Raw genomic sequence first — 21226 nt, forward strand, 5'->3', positions numbered from 1 at the left:
AGTGGTTGACTGCAGATTACTTTTGTAACGCTTGAAGGAATTGCCTGTACGTAACTGTGGTGGTAAATATGCTGACAGTTTCGCATCAGTGAATGCAAACATGTCTCTCTTCTATATGCTTAAAATGGAGACTATAGTACGCTTCCTGAGTAAGGTCTATGTCACTACAGTCCCAGTTATTCATCCTGTGGTTAACCTAGCATGAGGCAAACTGTCTTCCTGCTTGTTTGTTCTGCATTAGTCTGACAGTATGCTTGCATTGTTGGTGGACACAGTCAGACAGAAGTTATTGCTACCTGTATTGCTATGACAACTCACCAGTATCATAGGAAGCTACTTCGTGAAGCCCTAACAATCATCCTTCGAAGCTGAAATAATATATTCCACACTTACCTCTCTGCGTTTGTCTCCTTCATCTTTTTCTGTCATCAAATCTGAGAGCTGCTATTTGCAATTGCTGCTGTTTTCATTCCCTTCTGGGAATGTACTTTTGTTTTGCACTATCTGAAAGTTAAATGCCATGACATATTTGGTGATCAAAAACATGATTTCCATGGTACTCTTTGAGGAGGCCAGCTTATAATATTACTATCTTCCCCCCTCCTGCTCTTTCTAAAAGAGACCATTGCAAGGTTTATGAGATATTGCTATTTAGCAGTTTGGAAGTTATTAGTACAGCCTCAGCAGGCTTGAAAACTCAGTTTCTATTAACTGGGGCTCTGATCTTCAGCCACAGTATGTTTATATTGCCCAGTGACCTTTTCAGAGTTGCAGCTAGGAATTTAAGCTGCAGATCTGACCTCGGTAAAGAAACACAGGTTGTCATGGAAATAATGGTAGCATTCTATGAAGCTTTTGTTAGATCACCTCTGTTACTAAATTGAGCTTATACAGTTAAACCATCCCAGTGAAGAGATTTTAAAAGGGTCATCGTTTCACCCTTTGAAGTCAATGGAACTTGAATGCTGTAAGCTGTCAAATCAATTTCATCACATACAATAGGAGATAGGCTTATACGTATTTTATTCCAAGGAACACTTCAGAGAAGAAACCATGTGCTGTTTCTGACTTGTGTTGTAGGCTTCAGGTGTTCTGTAATCCAAATATATTTCTTAGAGTGGTTTCTAGAGTAACAGGAATTAAAAATCGCCTAATGATTCTAGGTTCTGCTCTCCAGGCAAATTCCTCCAAATATAAACTTTGTATCATACCACTGATGTAGATGTTAAAGGAGCTAGAACTTGGACATACTACATTCTACTGTCTGAAAATCCACAGCAGGTACTACTCGATTCATTTGTTAATAAAATTTCACTAAAATTACTAATAATTGTTTTCATCATTTTGCTTTGGACATCAACAAAATCTTTCCTCGTGTCAGCAGGAGTCAAAGTGAGTGCTAGTATTGAAGTGTGATTAGTCGCAGCTTTACTCTGAGTGTGGAAACATCTCTGTTAAATAACATTTACAATAGAATTAAGAACAGAAAATTCTGGTTTAATTATCGTGGAATGTAAGTCATCTCACATGCATCTCTCTTCTATTCCGAGTAACATGATACAATCATAGAATAGCCCAGATTGGAAAGGATCTCAAAAGATCATCTGGTCCAGCCTTCTGTGGGAAAGAAAGCCTAGATGAGATTATACAAACTTCATCCTTGCCAAATTCCTCTTATCTAATAGGCTAAGCTTGGTAGCAGGAGGAGTAGTGCAAAAGATCCCCATAAGAGGAGAAAAAAAAGCCACCAGACTTTTCTGTTTCTGGATTCCTGAGAAATGTGAGTGTTTCTGGAAACAAAACAACAAGCAGAAACTATTGCTATGGTGCTGCCCAATTTTTGCGGCTGATGTGCTTACCAGTGTTTTATCCTTGCCACTTCTATTCCACACGTTGTACGTGATAACAGCGGTGGTTTGGGATCTTTGGTAATCTATGTCTGTTTCTTTTACCTCTAATCCTCTAGTTGCAGGTGATAGACAAATGATCTGGTTGTTCTTTTGTTGTTCTCCCAGCCTCTGCTACTTTTCCCTCCCTATACCAGTGATCATTCTGCTGCAGCTTCCAACATCTCTGGTGGTGAGAGTGAGCAGGTAGTTGTTTGTTTTGTTGAATACAAGTCCCAACAGTGGAGATATGCTCCTGTACTCTCACAGGGAAGGTGAAGAATTCAGATTTATCACCATGACAACATTCTCCTATATCCCAAATTCCTCAAAAGTCTGTGCCATCACTATACTGAGGCTGCTTCTGCAGCTAGCAAACCACCTTGCAGTTTCTGTTGCTTTGTCATCAGCAAGATAATTAACTGTGTTCTCATTGCTTTTACTTGGGTTTTGTCTGTTTTTGTTTATCCCCACTAATTTTTTCTTCCTGCTAGTTTTGCTTGCTAGCCCTTCATAACATAGGCTCAGCTGTGGATGCTGGCAACTGCCTGGAAATGGTTTCTAGATAGTGTTTCCAATGTAATTTGGTCATGTTCCAACAAGAAAAAAATCCTCTATGTTTAGAGTTCCATCATGGATCCTAACAATTAGAAAGCAGAACCATGAAGCAAGCAGCCACTGGGTGCACCTGGTCCTGCAGTATTATGTTCTTTTCTCCTTCTTATCAAACTTTGACATTTATAGCTATTTCTATGATGCTCGGTTGTTGCAATGGGTCATGTTAAACGGTTCAAGTCTCGGCAGTTTTACAGCACTGGCAAGCAGTAGTTGAGTGTTACGTTTAAATGGTGACTTGGTAAAGCTTCCAGTTTGCCCCTGACTTAATATCACCTCTTGTGACTTCAGAATAAGTGTGATCTAATTCTTTGGATTTGGAGGGCATATAAGGGTAGTAGGAAAGAGTTTTGGGAGGTAAAACTTGTTAGGGTTTTTGCAAATCCATTACATGTCCAAGTGGGTAATATTTCCAAAATTTGCTTTCCTTATCATGCTTCAAGAGCAAAGTGACACGGTGTCATTAACATGGAAGCTGGAACTGTGGTTCTGGGAGTTATGATGTTTGTGTAGGTGCTTTGAGATTGTTGCTTGAATACTCTGCAAAGACACATATTTAAGGGATCTTAAGAAAAGAACCCAAGCATGAAACAAATGCCCACACCAAGTGCGTATAAACACAAGGCAATGTGTGTGATCAGCAAATTTCTGATTCACAAAAAGCTGGTCATTGGAGGGCCATGAAGGTGATCAGAGGGCTGGAGCACCTCTCCTGTGAAGAAAGGCTGAGTTGGGGCTGTTCAGCCTGGAGAAGAGAAGGCTCTGAAGAGTCCTTGTAGCAGCCTTCCCTGTAAGAAAGACTGGGAGAAACCCTTTCGCGGAGCCTGTTACAATAGAACAAGGGGTAATGGTTTTAAAATAGAAGGAGGTAGATTCAGACTAGATATAAGGAAAACATTGTTTACGCTGAGGATGGTGGAGCACTGGCCCAGGTTGCCCAGAAAGGTGGTGGATGCTCCATCCCTGGAAACATTCAAGGCCAGATGAGGCTCTGAGCAGCCTGATCTGGTTGGAGATGTCCCTGCTCCTTGCAGGGGGGTTGGACTGGATGGGCTTTGAAGGTCCCTTCCAACCCAAACCCTTCTGTGATTCTATCATTAAGGAATTCATAACAGAGTGGTTAGTGTGGATTGGTGGTTTGTAGTTTTATGGTTAGGGGAAGCTGCTGTTTCATTTTATAGTGCATAGTAGTAGATTGCCCTGGAGAGGATTAGACCTTTTCTGCAATGCTTGTCCTGGGGGCAAGGATGGAGTTTCTGTGGTGGCTCTTTGCAGAGAGGTTTATACTTATGTTGCGATCGAGCTAGCCATCAGTGAAACCAATTCACAAGTTGGTTTAGAAACCTTGCTTTAAAAAAGGGAGGGAAAGCCTGAGCTACCAGTAAGTATCTTGCAGTTAAGGTTGAGGGTGTCGTTTACTTTTTACCTACAGTATTCTGTTCTCTTCATGTGCTATAGAAATAAAAGAAGAGAGAAAGTTATGTACACAATGTATCTCACTTCCTGAAGAAATTGCATAAGAGCTGATTTCTCCTGCAGTGCAGTGCCTCATGATTGTGTTACAGAAGCAGAATGAGTCCCCGCTAACTGCTGCATTGCAGACCTGCACAGAATGTTGCCTGTTCTGTGTAGCATAGAATTACTTGTACTTCTTGAGCTCTTACTGCAGAGAAAACTAAAGAAATTTACAAAGCAGGTGCATAAGGAATAGTCTTGCTAACACCAGAGTTCGGCCGCATCTTGGGTGGAACATTCTAGCAGCTAAGACAAGCATAGCAGAAGTATGCTGGAAAAGTAGTATCCTAGAAACAAAATAGCAAATTTCTACTCACTGTAGGCTGGGTTTTTTTTCATATTGTCTTGAAAATACTCTTCTGCATAGATTGCTGAATGCCTTTTCTTCGTATTTTAATATGAAACAACTTCAGCATGTATTCAATGGCGAAATGCCATAGAGGTATGTAATTAATTGCTTCTAGGAATTTGTAAATTGTCTTGAAACTTGCTTTAATCAGAATTCACTGCTGTCATCTTGGAAGAGACCTCATTTTAAATAATGTCAATGGCAAGATTTATAATTGCTCTTAGGTGATTCTCATGGAAGTTACAAGACCTCTGTTGTGCAGAACGTGCCTCAAAGGAACTTGAGGCTTTGCTTCAAATCATACCATTCTTCCTGTTCGTACCTCCTTGGCTTTTACACTGGGGGTATTTGTGGCACAAAGGTACTGAAGTGCCTCAAGGCACTGGTGGTGTCATGACATACATGACAGTACCAGTCCAAAGAGTTTTTCTAGCCTAAAAGGGAAAAAGAGGAGTCAAAATCCACTAGCAAATCCAGAGAGTGGATTAGTTTTAATTTGTTGTTGTTAACTGCATTTGGTGTTGGAGTAAAAGCAAACCTGTGGGACTGTGGGAAAGGAGCATGGTTTGATGGCTGGAGGCATGCTTCCTCATATTGTATTTAGGCATGAAAAGGAGCAGGGAGAGATGACAGATCATTTCTTATGACAAACCTCTGTTCCTTTATTGCCAGAGATGTGGGGCTGGAGAGTGGGCTGGAGTACTTACAACAGAATCTGATAGACCTAGAACTTTTTTTCGTTTCAAGAAGAGCGTGGTTGCACCATTAGAGCAGGAAGCTTGGTCTAGCCTCCTTTTGAATGCTGGAAATAAAGAAGCACTTTTTGCCAGAGTAGAGAATCTCTCTGGTGCTGTGAACAGTTAGCATGGCAGTCTAGGTGATTTTTGTACTAGAAAAATAAGATTGAGTTGGTGAGTAAAAGCATTCATTCCTCCTTATCGCTTCTGCTGGTGTTTATCCTATCTCAGCTTTATCTGCCCTGGATTGTCTTGTATCAAGTGAGAAAATTTTGTTTTTGACATTAAACTCTACCTGTCCCTAAACTAGCAAACAAACTGAGATTAGGCTCAAAACATTCTCTAATGCCCACATTCATTTGAGCCCACAGCAGTATTTCACCTATGCTGTTCTGTACTGTTACAGACTTTAATAGTCTTTTCAAGGAAGTAGTGTTATGGAAGCAATTAGTGTTAAGCTTGGTGGTTTGGGGTTTTTTTTGTTGTTGTTGTTTGTTTGTTTGTTTGTTTGTTTGTTTTTTCCTTTGGAAAAGGCTTCGCCCCTTCCTGGTGGGGGAAAGAGGTTCCTGGGTTTATTAGGAAATAAGAGGAGGAGATAGTTGGAAGCCAAGAAGATAGCGAGGGAATATGGAGGCAGCGTCAAGGTAAAGTGGAAGATACAATTATGGAAATTACTTGACTTTTGCAAAGGCAGTTAGGGTGACCAGTTTATCTTTTCTTCCCTAGTTCGGTGTATTTTATGACTGTTTGCACAGTTTAATTTGGTTATCTGCACACATTCCAGTGGTGCGACATACTTTGCTTCTTATGGTAGATACTTTCTGATATCCAGCTGCCTGGTACTGTTTGCCTTGTGGTTTCCCAGTACTATTGAGAACTATTTTGTTGAAATGGAAGAAAGGACATTTAGCTGAAGACACCTAATTAATGCATTTCAGTTAGAAGCGGTATCTTAAATGTTGCTGCATGTGCTGCACCGAGGTCATGGCAGTCCCAGGCACAAATACAGGCTGGGCGGAGAATGGATTGAGAGCAGCCCTGAGGAGAAGGACTTGGGAGTGCTGGTGGATGAGAAGCTCAACATGAGCCGGCAATGAGCCCTTGCAGCCCAGAAGGCCAACAGCATCCTGGGCTGCATCAAGAGGAGCGTGGTCAGCAGGTCGAGGGAGGTGATTCTACCCCTCTACTCTGCCCTGGTCAGACCCCACCTGCAGCACTGTGTCCAGTTCTGGAGCCCCCAACACAAGAAGGACATGGACCAGTTGGAGAAGGTCCAGAGGAGGGCCACGAAGATGATAAAAGGGCTGGAGCACCTCTCTTATGAGGACAGGCTGAGAGAGTTGGGGCTGTTCAGCCTGGAGAAGAGGAGGCTCCAGGGAGACCTGGTAGCGGTCTTCCAGTACCTCAAGGGGGCCTAAAAGAAAGATGGGGAGAGGCTGTTCAGTAGGGCCTGTTGTGATAGGACGAGGGGTAATGGTTTTAAAATAGAGGGGGGTAGAATTAGATTGGATATTAGGAAAAAATTTTTTACAATGTGAGTTATAGAACACTGGAACAGGTTGCCCAGAGAGGTGGTGGATGCCCCATCTCTGGAAACGTTCAAGGCCAGGCTGGATGAGGCTCTGAGCAACCTGATCTGGTTGGAGATGTCCCTGCTCCTTGCAGGGGGGTTGGACTAGATGACCTTTGAAGGTCCCTTCCAACCCTAACCATTCTATGATTCTATGATTTCCCACTCCACTCCCATCTTCACCTTCTCTTAAAACCAGGTAATTGGATGATGCAAATCAGTGTGAGTAAATGCACTATGATGCAGCATTGGGCACAATTTAAGCTACTCATAGGCATGGAAAGGTTCTCAGCTTGACCTGTTCAAGATCACTAGTAATGGTAGTCACTGATGACAATCTCACGGAAACCTGTGGAAGAAAAGAACAGCCTCAATTTGTTTATTTAAAGATTTCTTTAAAAAAAACATCAAAAATAATATAATGGGATCGGAAGTATGCAATGACCTGGTGTAGCATGCTGGGTTTGTTTTCTAGAAATTCAGTCTCAGTGCAGTAGTAGAAAGGCTGGGACAAATTTGAATTACAGAAAGCAGAATCCTCAAAGAGCGGGAGTCAGTACACAAAGGTAACATTTCTTATCCTTAAGGAAAAGCACATGCTAGGCATAGCTACCAGCAAGTTGTTTGAATTGTGTCACTCTGAATTTTAAAGATAATTAATACTGGAATGAATTGCCCAGAGAGAATTTGTCTCCATCCTTGGAGACATTCAAAACCCAGCTGGATGCGAGCTTGAGCAGCCTGTTCTAGTTGACCCAAGCAGTGAGATTGGACTAGACAGTCTTAAGATGTTTTTTCCAACCTCAGTGATTTTATGAAAATATCTCTGCTCATTTCTCTTTCTACTTCCTTAATGAAAACTGATAATACCAATAAACTGATGAAGTAGTTTTAGTAATAGCCTAAAAACTAGCCGAAAAGAAGCCTTCACATTAACCAATTTTGTCCAAAATTAAAACTAATTTGATGTGTTTGTAGGAACAGTAAAACTATTCTGTGGAATCCAGTTACTACTTGTTTCCAGGAGCAGTGTATTTGAGGACATAGAAATTAGCCACAAAGGAAAAAGCAGTTTTGTAATACATATATTTTATTGTTTCTGTTTGGTTTTGTGCTGTCTTCTGAAGCACCTAGTCCTGGCTACTCAGAGGGCAAACATAGGAGTGTTTAGGTTGTGGATTTGATTTCATTGTGCAACTTCTGTTCACCTAACAGTATTTGGAGTCTTATAGCCTGCAAAAGAAACAAGTATGTCTGTCTTTTTTCTCATTTTGGAAAGGACGGTCATTTCTTTACTGACTTCAGAATTTAAGATCTTTTAGCCTGTGCTTGACTGTGGGGAAAAAAGGCTTTAAATACATTTTATTTTCATTAAATGATGGAGTTTTCATAGGCTAGCAAGTATTATGCTGTCCTTTCACCTTCTTTAAAAGAGAGTCCTTTCTAGGCCTGCCAGTAACCTATTTCATCAAGGCGGTCACAAGCAGCAAATCTGTCAAAAGAAGTCTGTCTCGTGTTGGCAGATCAGATTCTGCAATGGTCTAGATCAAAGTAATTGACTAGTTAATGTTTCCTTCCCTTACCAGTAGCGCTAGATTCCTGTGAAGGTGGATGCTTGGATTGCATTTTGAAATATGATTTAGTCATGGTGAGGACTGATGGTGTATTGATTGCAGACTAAAGTGACAAGCCAGATATCTAGATTTCAGTGCTCCATTGTGCAGACTCTGAAAAAAGCCAGCGGGTGTTGCTTTGCCCTCTGTCCCCAGTCATTGCTTTCTGTGTGGCCTAAGATGCAGAGAGGAGCGATTGCAGGAGCTTCATCTATATTCAGCCAAGGAGGTGGTTTTCTTTTTTACCTCATGAGCTGTTTCGCTTGGCTGGTTTTTGAACAGTGTAATGTGTCATGCAGCTTGTATTACTAGAAAATATCCAGGTAGAAAATGAAAAAGCACATACCAGGCCAAAAGTAAGACGTGTTTCTGCATCTCCTTGTGTGGGTGAAAGGGGTAGACAGTTTCTGCCACTCAGATGACAACCTGGCAGGAGGCCAAGGAAAAAAAGGCTTAGAAAGAAACATGAGGAAAACCTGTTGTTACCACAAATGGAAAGGAGCAGAACGTGATTTATTCCTGTAGCTGTGCCTGGGAACAATCTAAGTTTTCATTAGGAGTGTTACAACAGCAGCTTGTTCATTCTTCTTTTTCCCCTTGCGTAGCAGCTTCTCCATTTGCCAAAGGCTATGTGGCATCAGAAAGGTTATCTGAGTTGCCCAGAGGCAGAGAGGAAAATATTTTCTTGGCTACTCCTCATATATTCTTGTATGTAGAAGCTTCGCCCACTGTCTTGCAGCTACATAGGTTTTCTACTTCCCCTTCAAAAGAGGTTTGTACGAGCTGTTCCAGAAGGGATATTTGCTATTTAGTTCTTCTTTGATATGGCTCTCCAGCTTCTCTATCTGCAGAGAGCTGTTCTGCCAGACTCACTGTAGTGAGTCTCATACAGCAGTATGGTATGAGAGATACTGAAAATTTGATGCTTTACTTTGAAAATATCCGTAAGATGTTTGGAAAAAGCATCTGCAATATTGGCAATGGGACACACCCTTTCTAAAAGCTGTGGCCACCTCTGTCTTTCTCTCTGGCTCCACAAACTTAAAGCAAATGAAGGTAATGAACTGTAGAAAGGGTTTCCTGGAGCATAGTTTCACATTAATTTGGAGAAAGGGCTTTGGACAAGTCATGTAACAGAAGCAGAACCTCTTGCTGCAGCCCTCATTCACCAGGTCCGCAGATGAGAATGGACCACTTGGTGATCTTATGATGCATTTAGTGTATATTGTTTAACATCTGCCTGAGTTCTGCCTGCTTTATTTGAGGTCTGTGATGCTTACTAAATAGTTCCTATGAATCTGTAGCAAAATTTCATTACATACTAGGAAAAATAGATTTCAGCTGGCAGCCTCCTGTCCCTTTTAAAAATGAACTCAATCTTGAGAGACCATCAAGACCCCATCTCAATTCCTGTGTTATTCTTCTGCCTTCGTTGTTGTTTCTGGAGGTTCAGAAGAATGGAGAACGTGCCTTCCCTAGGCAACAGCCTAGCTATCCACGAAGTTTTTCCCCACAAGGTTGCTGGAGAAGTCATTTTTTCTTCTTTACCTGCTCCTTTTTTTTCTGCCTGCCACTTGCCACAAAGTTTGGCCTCTTGTGGAACCCTTTACACCCAGGTTTTCTGGTTTGCCATCAGATCTTTCAAAAGACAAGCGTGCTGTTTCCAAAACAGAATAGCCTGAATCTCAGAGAAGCAAAATAGTTCAAAAAGAGTTGCATCCAGCCAAAACTAGTTAGTTTTGAGGCTGTACTCCATTGTCACCTATGTAGCTGTCTTTGCAGATACACTATTGGAAAAAACTAGTGGCAAGCAAGTGGCTGGGGGAAAAAGTAGCACTGATACGGAAAAGGCACTTTCTTGCTTGAATCCCAAGTAATAAAGTGCTGTTACTCTGCTTGGCAATATTCTAGTTTCATCCCTCCTGAAAAGTGGTTGATCTGCTGTGATGAACTTGCTCTTGGCAACTTTCATGCAGTACAGTTAGGGCGGAGAATGATGTCAGTGTCTGTCCCCTGAGTCCCTGACCTGGGAATGACAGCAGGTCTGCGAAGTCACGAATGACAAGGAGTATACATCACAAGGGAGGAAAAATTATCCTTTTAGCAGGCTGAATTCAGGACAGAGGAAAACCGTCAGGTCATGACACTGGGTGTGATAGCTGTGATGTTTCTGTGTCGACTTTGTCTGCAGGGCCTTTGGCAGTGTTTCATCTGTACAGGGAGTGTCTAAGTGGTGTTTTGACCTTAAAGGAGAAATTATCTGTCTCTGAGGAGCAGCCTCTGCTATATAGCCAGTTAGTACTGAACATCTGGAAAAGGTATTGAGGTTTTCGGTGTATAGCTTGAAGTTGCTGTTCAAATAAAACTTTCCGAACATCTCAGTCTTGTTTACAGAAACTATTTGCTGTCTTCAGAGGTTTTATGTTTTGTTTTAACATGAGGCATAAGTTCCTGTCATGCTTGGATACTTTGGAAAAGCTTGCAGTTCTTTCCACTCTGGTCCCAAAAGATTGTGTTCTTTGGTGGGTTTTCTGTTGTATGCTGTGTATGTATGTTGTCAAAGCTTGTGTTTAGTGTTGCTGCGGCAGCCTCTGAAGCTTTGAATAGCTGCTGTCATGCTCAGGCAGACATTTTGGTTTTTTTGTGATAAGCATATGTGCTTTTTGTTTACCTCTAATGTCAGTTTTGCCCAACAGCAGGGGGAAATCTGGCAAATAATGACCACTTGGAGTTCTCTGAGGGTGAAGTTGCCGACATGCAATTGCTTTAGGGATTGCATCAAGCAGTTGCACTGACATTTCGAAAGTGGGATTCATTACTTAGTGGTCGTGGGTGATGACTGGATTTTGTTGTACTAAGGATGAGATGCATAAGCAGCTAGGTGAGTGGGATGGTTAATATGTGCTGAAGGGTAAAGACAGTGAGTAGGCAGGGAATATATTCTTATGCTGGATGATGCTAGATTGTAGCTAGGAGTCCATGAGCTCTCCTTGGGCATAAGGAACAGAAAAACATGCACAAGACAACCAGATTTTCCCTTTTTTTTCCTTCACAGTGTCAGATAGCAGGTTTCAAGCAGATCATTTAAAGATTTGGTTTCTTGATAAAATTCAGCTTTCCCCTTCACTATTTTCATAACGTGTATAAAAATGATAAAACAAACCCTTATCTGACCTACTTAACATGGTAGTGATTTAAGTTCCTTTGCATAGTAAAACTTTGGGTAGGAAAAGGTTACATGTGTTCTCCAGCTGTTCTTTGAGCCTTGTGTTTGAGAGTGCCCTGTGTCTGGGAACACTATATAAAATCTTACTTGTTCCTTTTTGTATGCTGTGTGAGTGAGTCATGTAAATGTGTCATTGTTTAGGGGATCTCCTGGGACTCAGCCCTAACCAGGTAACTTCTGCAGTGAAAAGGGATTTCATGCCTGAGTGAGACACCTTCTAAAATTAGAAATTACTTAGCATGCTGTGAGTATCAGCAAACAACAACTTCCTTTAAATTCTCTAGAAATGCACTGGTTTCTATGACTTCTTTGTAAAGCCCTAGGAATGGCTAGTTTCCACGTGCAGAACATCCAGGCATTGCAGCATTTGTAAGTTGTGACAGACTGTTTTCATGTGAGCTACTTGCTGTGTTAGCATTGCACCTGATCAGCTTGTATCCCTAGCTGCAAAGGACAGATGAGGGTTCGGATGAAAATGGCTGTGTGATTATTTCTGAAGCCATGTCTCCCTCACAATTGTTAGGAACTGGTAACCTTTCCTGTGGTTTGTGCATTGGTACCTGTGGCACCTTGGGACTGTTGCTTCTCTTGAACAAACATTAAAAACTAACCGCATTCCAGCAGATACACGTTCAGAGCTAAAAATGAGAAATGACATTTTGTTTTGGAAATAAAACTTGTTAACAAGTTTAAAGTGCTATCAAAATTACTTTGGTGATGTGCCCTTCTAAATCAGCTCAGTGCTTATGTGCTTTATTTCTTTTCTTCTCACAGCTCTGCAGAATTGAATATTCCTGTGACGGGAGGATTATTATGGACCCAGAATGACTTCCATAAAATAAAAAGTGGCCTTCAACTTTTCTAAGACAGCAGAGTGCTCTGTGGCTTTCAGTATTGCACAAGATAAGTGGCACGGAAGAATTAGTAACGGTGATGGGGAAATAGCCACTCCAGGATTTTTTTTTTTTTTGTGAAGATTTACTGATTTTTACCATGTAAAATCAATATTTTGCAAAGACAGTGTGTTTTAAGTTCCGAGTGTGTTAACCGTTGTCTTGCTTAACCCTGTCATGAACTTTTAGCTCTGGTTGATGTTTGCCAAATACAGTTAGAGTACTTCAGAATCTCTCTGTGTTCCTTAATTTTTTTCATGGTTAATAAATACCGCAGTCAGAAGACAAACCTTCTTTCTGCCTCCTGTTTTTCCTTTTTCACTTGGGTGTTCTGGAAAGTGTCCTCTGGTCCTTGTTAGCCAGGCTATTGAGCCTTTTCTATTTCAGTGACTAGTATTGTCACGTATGAGTTTGCATGATTTTGCCAGGATAAGATTGTGCCACAGTTTTCATCTGTGGCAGATAGGATTTCACATGACCCTTTAGGGATCAAGTTTAGTTATAGTGTGGTTGAATGCACTGTAGTGCATAAATATCTTAATTTTTTTTTTTCTCATCACCATTTTTTTCAAGCGATAGTCTTGAGGCCACTACTATCTCTTTTCAGTTAGTTTTCTGCTTGATGTTGTTTCTATTCATTATTTTGCTGAGGTTGATAACTTTGCTGAGAGCTAGTGTGATTTCTGCAGAAATGGATCTGAGTTACTTTGTTGGCAAGTTGTTGAGAAAAAGCACTTCCAGCTAGTTTTTCCTAAATTCAGTTTTATTTACCTCTATTAAAGGTTCTTGGAACTTGGAGGCTTCTGCAATTACCTGTCAAAAAATAGGAGTTTAAAATAGGAGTTACTTATTACAGGACTCCTCAGTAAGAATTTGTGGTGGAGCGCATCTGCTAGAGGGTAACAGAGCCTTTCTCTGAGGCAAATAATTTGCAGTATTTACAAACTCAACAGGAACATGTCAGTGCAGCATGTGAAATGGAATCTTTTTAGTTTTGTAGAGCTACTGCTGACGTTACGTGCTGATGTTCTCTAGAAAGGGATACAAAAAGGGACATACAGCTGTAGCACTACATCGGATAGAATTGAATTGCAAGTTTAGAACAGCAACTTCATGCATACTTTAGTCTGGCTCTCAAGTAAAGGCTTAGCTAAATGTCCATAATGTAAGTTTAGGTTTTTTTGTCATCCTGTTCTACTGCAGTTAGTCTTTACCTGACAGCCAAAAGTTGTTTAAAATGGAAGATGCCTTGTACATTTCCTTGTCTAAAAACAAGCAGTGCTAATGCAAAAGAAAACAAACTTCTCTTGCTGTTATGAGGGATTTTTCAGGTAAGCCCTTCCCCTTTCTAGCATTTTTAGAAATTTCTCCTTTTACCCAGCAATTCCTCAAGCTTATTTAGGAAATATTGAGTGAAGAGGATTTGTTCTTTTATTACTGTATTTGGTAGAGAAATTACTTAAATTATTGTATTTGGTACTTCTGAGGTCTGTCAATGCAAACAAGCATAACAGTTCAAAAAGGAAAGTGTGATGCTGGCAAATACTGTGCTATATTGTAACCTTTTTCTCTTTTGGTAAAGGTGGTGGGGTTTTTTTTGTTGGTGGTGGTTTTTTTTTCATTGTGTTTTTTTTTTTTTTTTAACTGTCTGAAAAAAACATCTCCAAAGGGAAGCTCTGGAAAAGATTGGAGATAGAAGCTGGGACTATAGGGAACAAATCATACAAATAGGGGTTGGCTTCTGCCGCTTTTTGGATTTCTTTTCAATGCAAGTAATTGGCAGAGTAGTGGAACCTTATTAAGATAACTTTTTCCTGGCTATTCAAGTCTTTAATATTCTGTTTTCTCATTCCCAAAGGCAGCTATTCTGACAAGGACTTCAGCTGTACCCAGGGGTACAGTTTTGGGGAGAAAACTGGAACAGTAAGAATATCCTGTGGAATTTAATTATTGTTTTCAGGAGTGAAGATGTAAATTAAGCAGAAAGGGCCTGGTATTAGGAAAAAGCAACTTTGTAATACAGGTGTTTTGATTGGTTTTGTGCTGTCTTCAGAGATCACCTGGTTCCTGGACATTGTGAGAGCAAAGGTGGTAACGGTGAGAAGTTCATGCACATCCAGATGGTGATGATGTTTGTATACGATTTTCCTTTCATTAGTTTTACTCTCCCTCCTTACCACAACAAGTTAAAGCAGTTTCAGTCAAAGCAATCGTAATAAATGATATCATATCTCCTCCCCTGTAGTAAGGGAAATGCGTACATGTTTAAATAGCAAAACAAAACTTGTGTAACACAGAGGTTGACAAAGGATGTTATTCTGACAAGACAGTGCAACCTAAATAGCACGTTTTCCTCTGCTTTTTACAGAAAAGTAAAATGCTTGTCCAATTCCTTCTCGGTTTAAGCTCAGATGGAAAATCTGAAAATTATGTATGACTAATGAATCTGGGTAAATCAGCTAAAAATATTGAGAAATAATTTGGACAGACTACAACAGTTGTTTTGGACAAAACTGGCTTTTGGGGGCTCTCGTCTGAAGGGCATTACAAAAGAAAAAGCTAGAAACAATCCAGTGGCTCTCAATTTTATTAAATAAGCAGTGTTTTAAATATATATAAAGTATAACGTTTCATACAATTAAATAATTGTGCAAGCCTTTTTACAGAGAGCAGGGGAGCAACAAGTAATAGCCTATAGCCTATATATTTGTTTTAGATTCTTCTCTCACTTCTTTTAATACATTTACAAACTTTAAATACCACAGACCAAAATAATGCATATTGAATAATGGCTCTTCAAAGGCTAACCAAATGCTGGCATGAGAATTATTTAAGTGATGGGGCACTTGTATTTTTCCAGTTGAAATGTTGCAAGAAATACAGTTAATAAGGGCTCTGTGATGCAGACAAGCTATAGGTACGTAAGAGGAATATTAAAGCTGAACACTCACCATAGAAATAATAGTGACAGATCTAATGATCTGACTGCTACAAGTCCTGTAATACTAATGCTTCAGGTAACCTTTTGGCAAGTCAAGGTAAAGTAATATTTCAACTCTGTGGAGCAGAGTCTCACAGAAATGATGCATGTTCCTTCTTATTAGTATGGAGTTTTAAAGACTACTGTAATCAAAATACATCCCTTGAAATGTTCCTGTTTGTGGTGTGGTATACATCACAGGTATACATGCATGTCTCCAAGTATTTTTTTTAACTGAAGTATTTGGACAGATTCTTTGCATGTTCTGACTTTATAATTAAGAATTCCAAAATGCCAAAATTCATTATTTGAGGCAAACAGGAAGTAAAAAGATGTAGGCTTGAATGCACCTAGATAGAATGTTTTGGTTTTGTTTCTTTTTTTTTTTAAGGAGGATCCTTCTGCTTGTTCTAAGTAACCATACCCACACCTTCTATTTTTAAGATTACAGTGAAAGTATTTTTACAAAAACTGAACAGACTCATGTTAGTGAATGAGTTACATGCAGCAGCAACTAGAGCAGTGCACACATTACTACAGAGATTTACAGATACCACATACTGTTTTAACATTCATTTTCACTCATTTTGTCATTAAGACTTACATTATATTTGGGTCAACCAAAAAAACCCAAAGAGATTTATAAAATTTTACCACAATTAAACAATAATGTTTAATTCTACAAATGAATAAAGCCAACTACTGCAGCTCAATATGACAACAACAGCACTAACAGTAGTGAAATAATCTGTATGTACAATTTAATATATTACTGACATTAATTCTTACAAAAAACATTAAATAACTTAGACTGACATCCCATAAAGCATTAGATTTATTAATTTAATGTTATGTTATACATTAAGTGACAAATTATGTGAAAGTAATATAGCTAAAGATGAAAGATCGGTAAAGCAGAACTCCCAGAGAATGCTCTGGCCCCTACTGCTTAACTCTTGCTGATTGCAGGAGGCCAGGATTTTACCTTCCCACTTGTGTGTGGGGTATTTTTTGGGGTTTTTGTTTTTTTTTCCTCTAGGATTGTAATTTCATGGATTTTATTAAAATATAGTTTCTAGAACTGTTCTCTTACGGTTTTAAAAACATTTAAATACCATGCTCTCAAAAAGAGCATTTATACAAAGTCTTCTATTTACAATATAGACAGCTATGATCAGATGTTAATAAGATCAGCTCTTCTATGTAAGAAGAAATCTAAGCTTATGCGCGGAAGATAATCAATGTGTCAGTGTTCTGATTTCCCTGTAAACATATCTGAAAACAGATGTGGATGACTGAATTATCACTTAAAGTTCTGTTACCTCTGAGGAAGACTAAACAAGCACAAAATTTGCAAATTATTTCCACAAGGCTGCGCTGCCCATTTTGTAACTCTATGCATGATAGATGCTAATAGCTTCCTAGAAAAAAAGACAGTTTGCCTTCAAAGTGCCTTAGGGAAATAGTATGCTGAATTTGTATTGGCATAGCATTCCTGGTGTTTAAAAAGGAATTTTTTCCATCAGTAAGACAGAAGTTAGTGAAAATTAAAACGAATAAACAAATCCTACAAAAAAAAAAAAAAGTATCTCCTTAGCCACCCAACACTTGATACAGAAATTTCTGTTCAGTTTTCCACATTAGAAAGCATTAAAAACATCTACTAAACCTCTCAAAATAGCTTATGTTTATAATTGGAGAAAGAGGGAACAAACACTTTTCTACATACAAATATTTAATTCCATGCATGATGGAAAACGTTAGTGCACAATAAACTTCATTTTAAACCTAAATAATTTATAAATTAATCCTTTAAGAATAGAGCAGGGTCTACAGCAATTATATTGTTACATTTTAAACACATGCAGATGAGTTAACAGCAACATTTTTACATAAGAGTTTAGTGCAAGAATGTATCTGCTTAATAAATAGACTAAAGATAACTATGTAATGCTTCAAGGTGTACACACAGTATCTGTGCACATAATAAACTGGTTCTGAAAAGTTGTCCTTGTTTGTCTATAAACTACAAGTGCCCATTTTAAATAAAAAAGATCCATAATTAGTCATGGGCTACTTCCCTGTGACACACAGTGTCACAAACATTGTGGTGAAAATGTAATACTGAAGTTAGAGTTGTTTTTTTTTTTATACACAGTTTTTATACAATCAAGAAAAAGAGATACAATTTGTATCAACAAACAAAAGGTCATTTCTGGTTATTTGAGGCATTGCTCTCAGCTGCTTACACCATGCAAGAGAAGAGAATAAGAATTAATTGCAAATTAAAAATATAAAATGCTGGTTAGTAAGAAATGTTTTTGAAAACTGGTTGAGTTAAATCTGTTCTCCCCAACTATCAGAAGTGTCTGAAGATTCCCCCCCCCTTAACAGAGACAATAGCCAACTAATTAAAACTTAAGTTATTTTTAAACACTGAAGCATAAATACAGAATCACCCTCAAGTTAACTCATTTTAAATACATAATGACATGGTCATTATATATGTTACCTGCACCAACACAAGAATATTTATCCCATGTGAAATGATATGGTTATCAAATATCAGTAAATTAATTGTAGTTGCACCTGTAATTGTGGTTTGTTATTGGTTTGGTGGGTGGTTTTTTTTTTTAATATGACAGGAACATATTTGCACATGATAAAGAGCTCACAAGATATTTTGAATCAAACCAACCATTACAGTAACACAAGTGGAGGAAATTATAAAAAACTTTGTTCCTCAGGCAAACAGATAACTAGAAAGCAGCATGCAAGCCATTATCAAAACACCAGAAACAACCCTGACTGCAGCCTCACGTTCCGTGTGTTTCACAGTAAGAAACATTTAGGCAGTGTCACACCTTCTCATGAAGAAACAAAAGGCCATAAACCAGGCCTTCTCAACTTTCATGAAAAAAACTACAGTAGAAGTCAACAAGTCCTAGCTCGAGACATATCGAGTTAGTAATGGTTCAAAATGTTGAAATATACAATGGATTCAAAAAAGGGCGTTCAGTCAGTGCAGCTTAAAAAAACAATAAATGCCTCTTTTGGAGACATTCAGCTACAAAGGTTCCCACCCTGAGCAAGATACCAGTTGCGCAAACAATGCCACACAAAATTATCTCACCTGTTGAAACAGGAACTCTAAAAGCCTTCATAAGGCAAATGCACACCTTTGCATGGATCTGAAGAGCAAAAACCTGGCCAGCTTTGCCACAAACCCAAACTGTAACATCTCTTCAAGAAGCAGCCTTCCCCTCTGCTACTTCACAAGTTGATCTTGTACAGCAGTCTTGAAGTTAGGCTCACTCAGAAACCATCCTTGTCCCAAAGGAAGGGCTGTAATTGCCGCTGAACTTACATGTTACCATCCAGTTTCCGCTGCTTCAGGTCGAGCAATCCAATTCACATAAAACTGACATTTTACTTTCAGCTTGTCTAGTCATCTGGGTCAGCAGCTGCTTACTGCAAAGTTCAGAGGCAATTCTGAAGAGAGAAGCTACAGTTAAATTTCTTTCAGTTTACTGAACAACGGTCATAATTTACTATAGTATTTGGCTTCTGTTGGATTGAGCCAACATATTGGACAATGTAATAGATACTCACACTCTTGGGGAATGGTTTTTAAGTTTAAGTACCAACAACAGCATTGGCATTCAAAAGCTGAAATAAGATCTTCCTTTTACAAACTGAGTATTTTAATTTTTGTCAAGTTTACTTTTTCTTCACTATTTAATGTGTCAGTAGGCAGTGTCAAATGACAAAGCTGAAACTGTAAAAGTAATCTGGGTCTGTATAAAGCATACTTTTAAAGGCTGATTAGGTATTTATAAGCAAATTGAAAGTGAACATTAATACATGCAATATAATTGCTAACAATAATTTTGTAGTAACAGCTTTGAGACACTGAACATAACATTGTACTTCTTGGTGAGCTATCCATGCAGGAAGGTATGCATTTCCTATAAAATACTATTAAAAATCCCTATATTTAAAATCTTAAGTTTTACAATACAATCAACTCTCAGATGATAGTGCCTCACCATATATACGATTGCTACTGTGTACACAATTGTATATTATCTTAGTAGAAAATATTTACAATACATTGGCCCCCTTCCTTCTTCATTTAAGTTTTCCTCCAGGTCTTATATACTGTATAGTTTCATTTATCCAAAAGAGGCTGTAATGCTTTAACGCCCTGTTCTTAATTTGGCAACAATCATAGCTGCCAGCTGTTGTGCATCCGTCATGTGGGGATTCTTCTCCATCACAGAAAGGACAATGCTTGGAGGGAAAATATTGCAGAGGTTCTTGTATGTTTGATACTGATGTTCTGGGATGATATGTGGTTCCCGTGGCTCACCACATATCCCAATCCAGGGATTTCTCCAGAGTTGCTCCATCTTCTCAGGCATGCTTCTTACCATTACAGGTTCATAACATGGCTGCATGAGGTTGTTACTCAGTGGATACGAGTGATAAGTGTAAGAATCTGATGCACATGGTAATGGATCCCAACTAGCATGCTGCTCTCGACAGAGAGGTGGTCTTCTCTGTCTTGTAGGGTTACCTTCATAAAGCCGCGAGTCAGAAATACTGTCCATTCTTGTCATGACCAAGGCACGGCTTGGTTGTGCAGTTGATGGATGAACATTTTGAGGCACAGGGTATTCTCCTGGACAACTGGACCGTGCTCCAACAACTGGATGCTGGGCATGTAGGCCTAAGTGGGAAACTGACTGTTTGCGAAGGGATTGCTTAGGCTCTTCAGTTCCATAACTCTGAACTCTAGTTAAGGCTTCATGGTAACCATGGGAAAAAGGCTGAAGACGATTTTGCGATGGCAGTCTGTGGATCTTCACATTGTCTTCTGGACTGGCATCTGCTACACCCAGATACAAGTCATTGTAAGAGGAATAAGAATCATTACTTGTATGGCTTAAGCAATTGTCAGGACAGGGGCTTGAATTTCTAGAATACATCCCCTGGTCCATATCAGCCCCGTAATAATCTGTGTTACGGATACTACTTATGCTCAAGTTAGAGAAATCACTGAGTAAGGAATAATAGCCATGGTCCCCCAATGATTCATATTTGGGATACTGCTCAGTATAACTAACTGAGGTGCCATGGCTATTGGTGACTAGTATAGGAGGGTATTGCACACTGGACATATGTTCCAGTGAGGATTTCTGATGCATGAACTGTGAGGAACCTGGCACCGGACTGCTTGCTGAACGAGTATTTAATGCACCAGCTGCATGGCTTTTTGGTGGAGGGAGCGTTGGTACACTTAATGCAGAAACCAGAGACGGGACAGAGCTGGCCTCAGACTTCCGGGCTACTGATAACTTTTCCTCAGGCTCCACAGCTACTGATCTAATGCTTGGATCTGACTGACGTTTTGGGGCAATGCGTTTCACTTCAGAACTGATTTCTCCTTTGGAGCTGGATGGCCCTGTGCCACATTTGGCCAAGGCTCCCTCACTCATAGTTTTCACAGCAGATAATTTGGCACTTATTCGAAGCTCATCCGCTACTGACCTTTGAGGCTGGTTTGCCCGTTCTGGGTGGTAATATTTACATTTGTGCCCATAGGTGCACTTTTTACCTGGAAGAAAAGTGTTTTCAGGTTAAACAAACAAAAAACTAATCAATACCACCAGTTGCTATCTTTTTTCTTTATATCTTTCACCACTTCTCAATAGTAATATTTCTATATTAACTCCCGAAGGGATAATTATATATATTGTATATACAGGTAGTTACAGACTTGGCTACGTCTATCTATCCACATATATCACTGCATCAAGAGCAAGACACATGATTTTCT

At 39.4% G+C, this 21226-nt stretch overlaps 2 protein-coding genes across 6 annotated transcripts in view; one reads left to right on the forward strand and one right to left on the reverse strand.

The window, feature by feature from the left end:
- Nucleotides 1–12698, forward strand: part of LAS1L (LAS1 like ribosome biogenesis factor) — a 29176-nt gene extending 16478 nt beyond the window's left edge. Inside the window, exon 13 of the mRNA XM_086756194.1 lies at nt 12286–12698. Within this exon, the coding sequence (XP_086612320.1) occupies nt 12286–12376 (91 nt within the window). The 3' untranslated portion in view covers nt 12377–12698. The remainder of the gene's footprint in view (nt 1–12285) is intronic.
- Nucleotides 12699–14973: 2275 nt separating this feature from the next.
- Nucleotides 14974–21226, reverse strand: part of ZC3H12B (zinc finger CCCH-type containing 12B) — a 28749-nt gene continuing 22496 nt past the window's right edge. For 3 of the 5 annotated variants that reach the window (XM_086756132.1, XM_086756134.1, XM_010127853.2), the window contains one exon: nt 14974–21004. In XM_086756132.1, coding sequence (XP_086612258.1) covers nt 19584–21004 — 1421 coding nt within the window. In that variant the 3' untranslated portion in view covers nt 14974–19583. The remainder of the gene's footprint in view (nt 21005–21226) is intronic. The other 2 variants (XM_086756136.1, XM_086756135.1) reach the window with 2 other exon arrangements.

The sequence above is a fragment of the Chlamydotis macqueenii genome, chromosome 11 (genome assembly GCF_036417535.1).
Source record: "Chlamydotis macqueenii isolate bChlMac1 chromosome 11, bChlMac1.mat, whole genome shotgun sequence".
Classification (NCBI taxonomy): Eukaryota; Metazoa; Chordata; class Aves; order Otidiformes; family Otididae; genus Chlamydotis; species Chlamydotis macqueenii.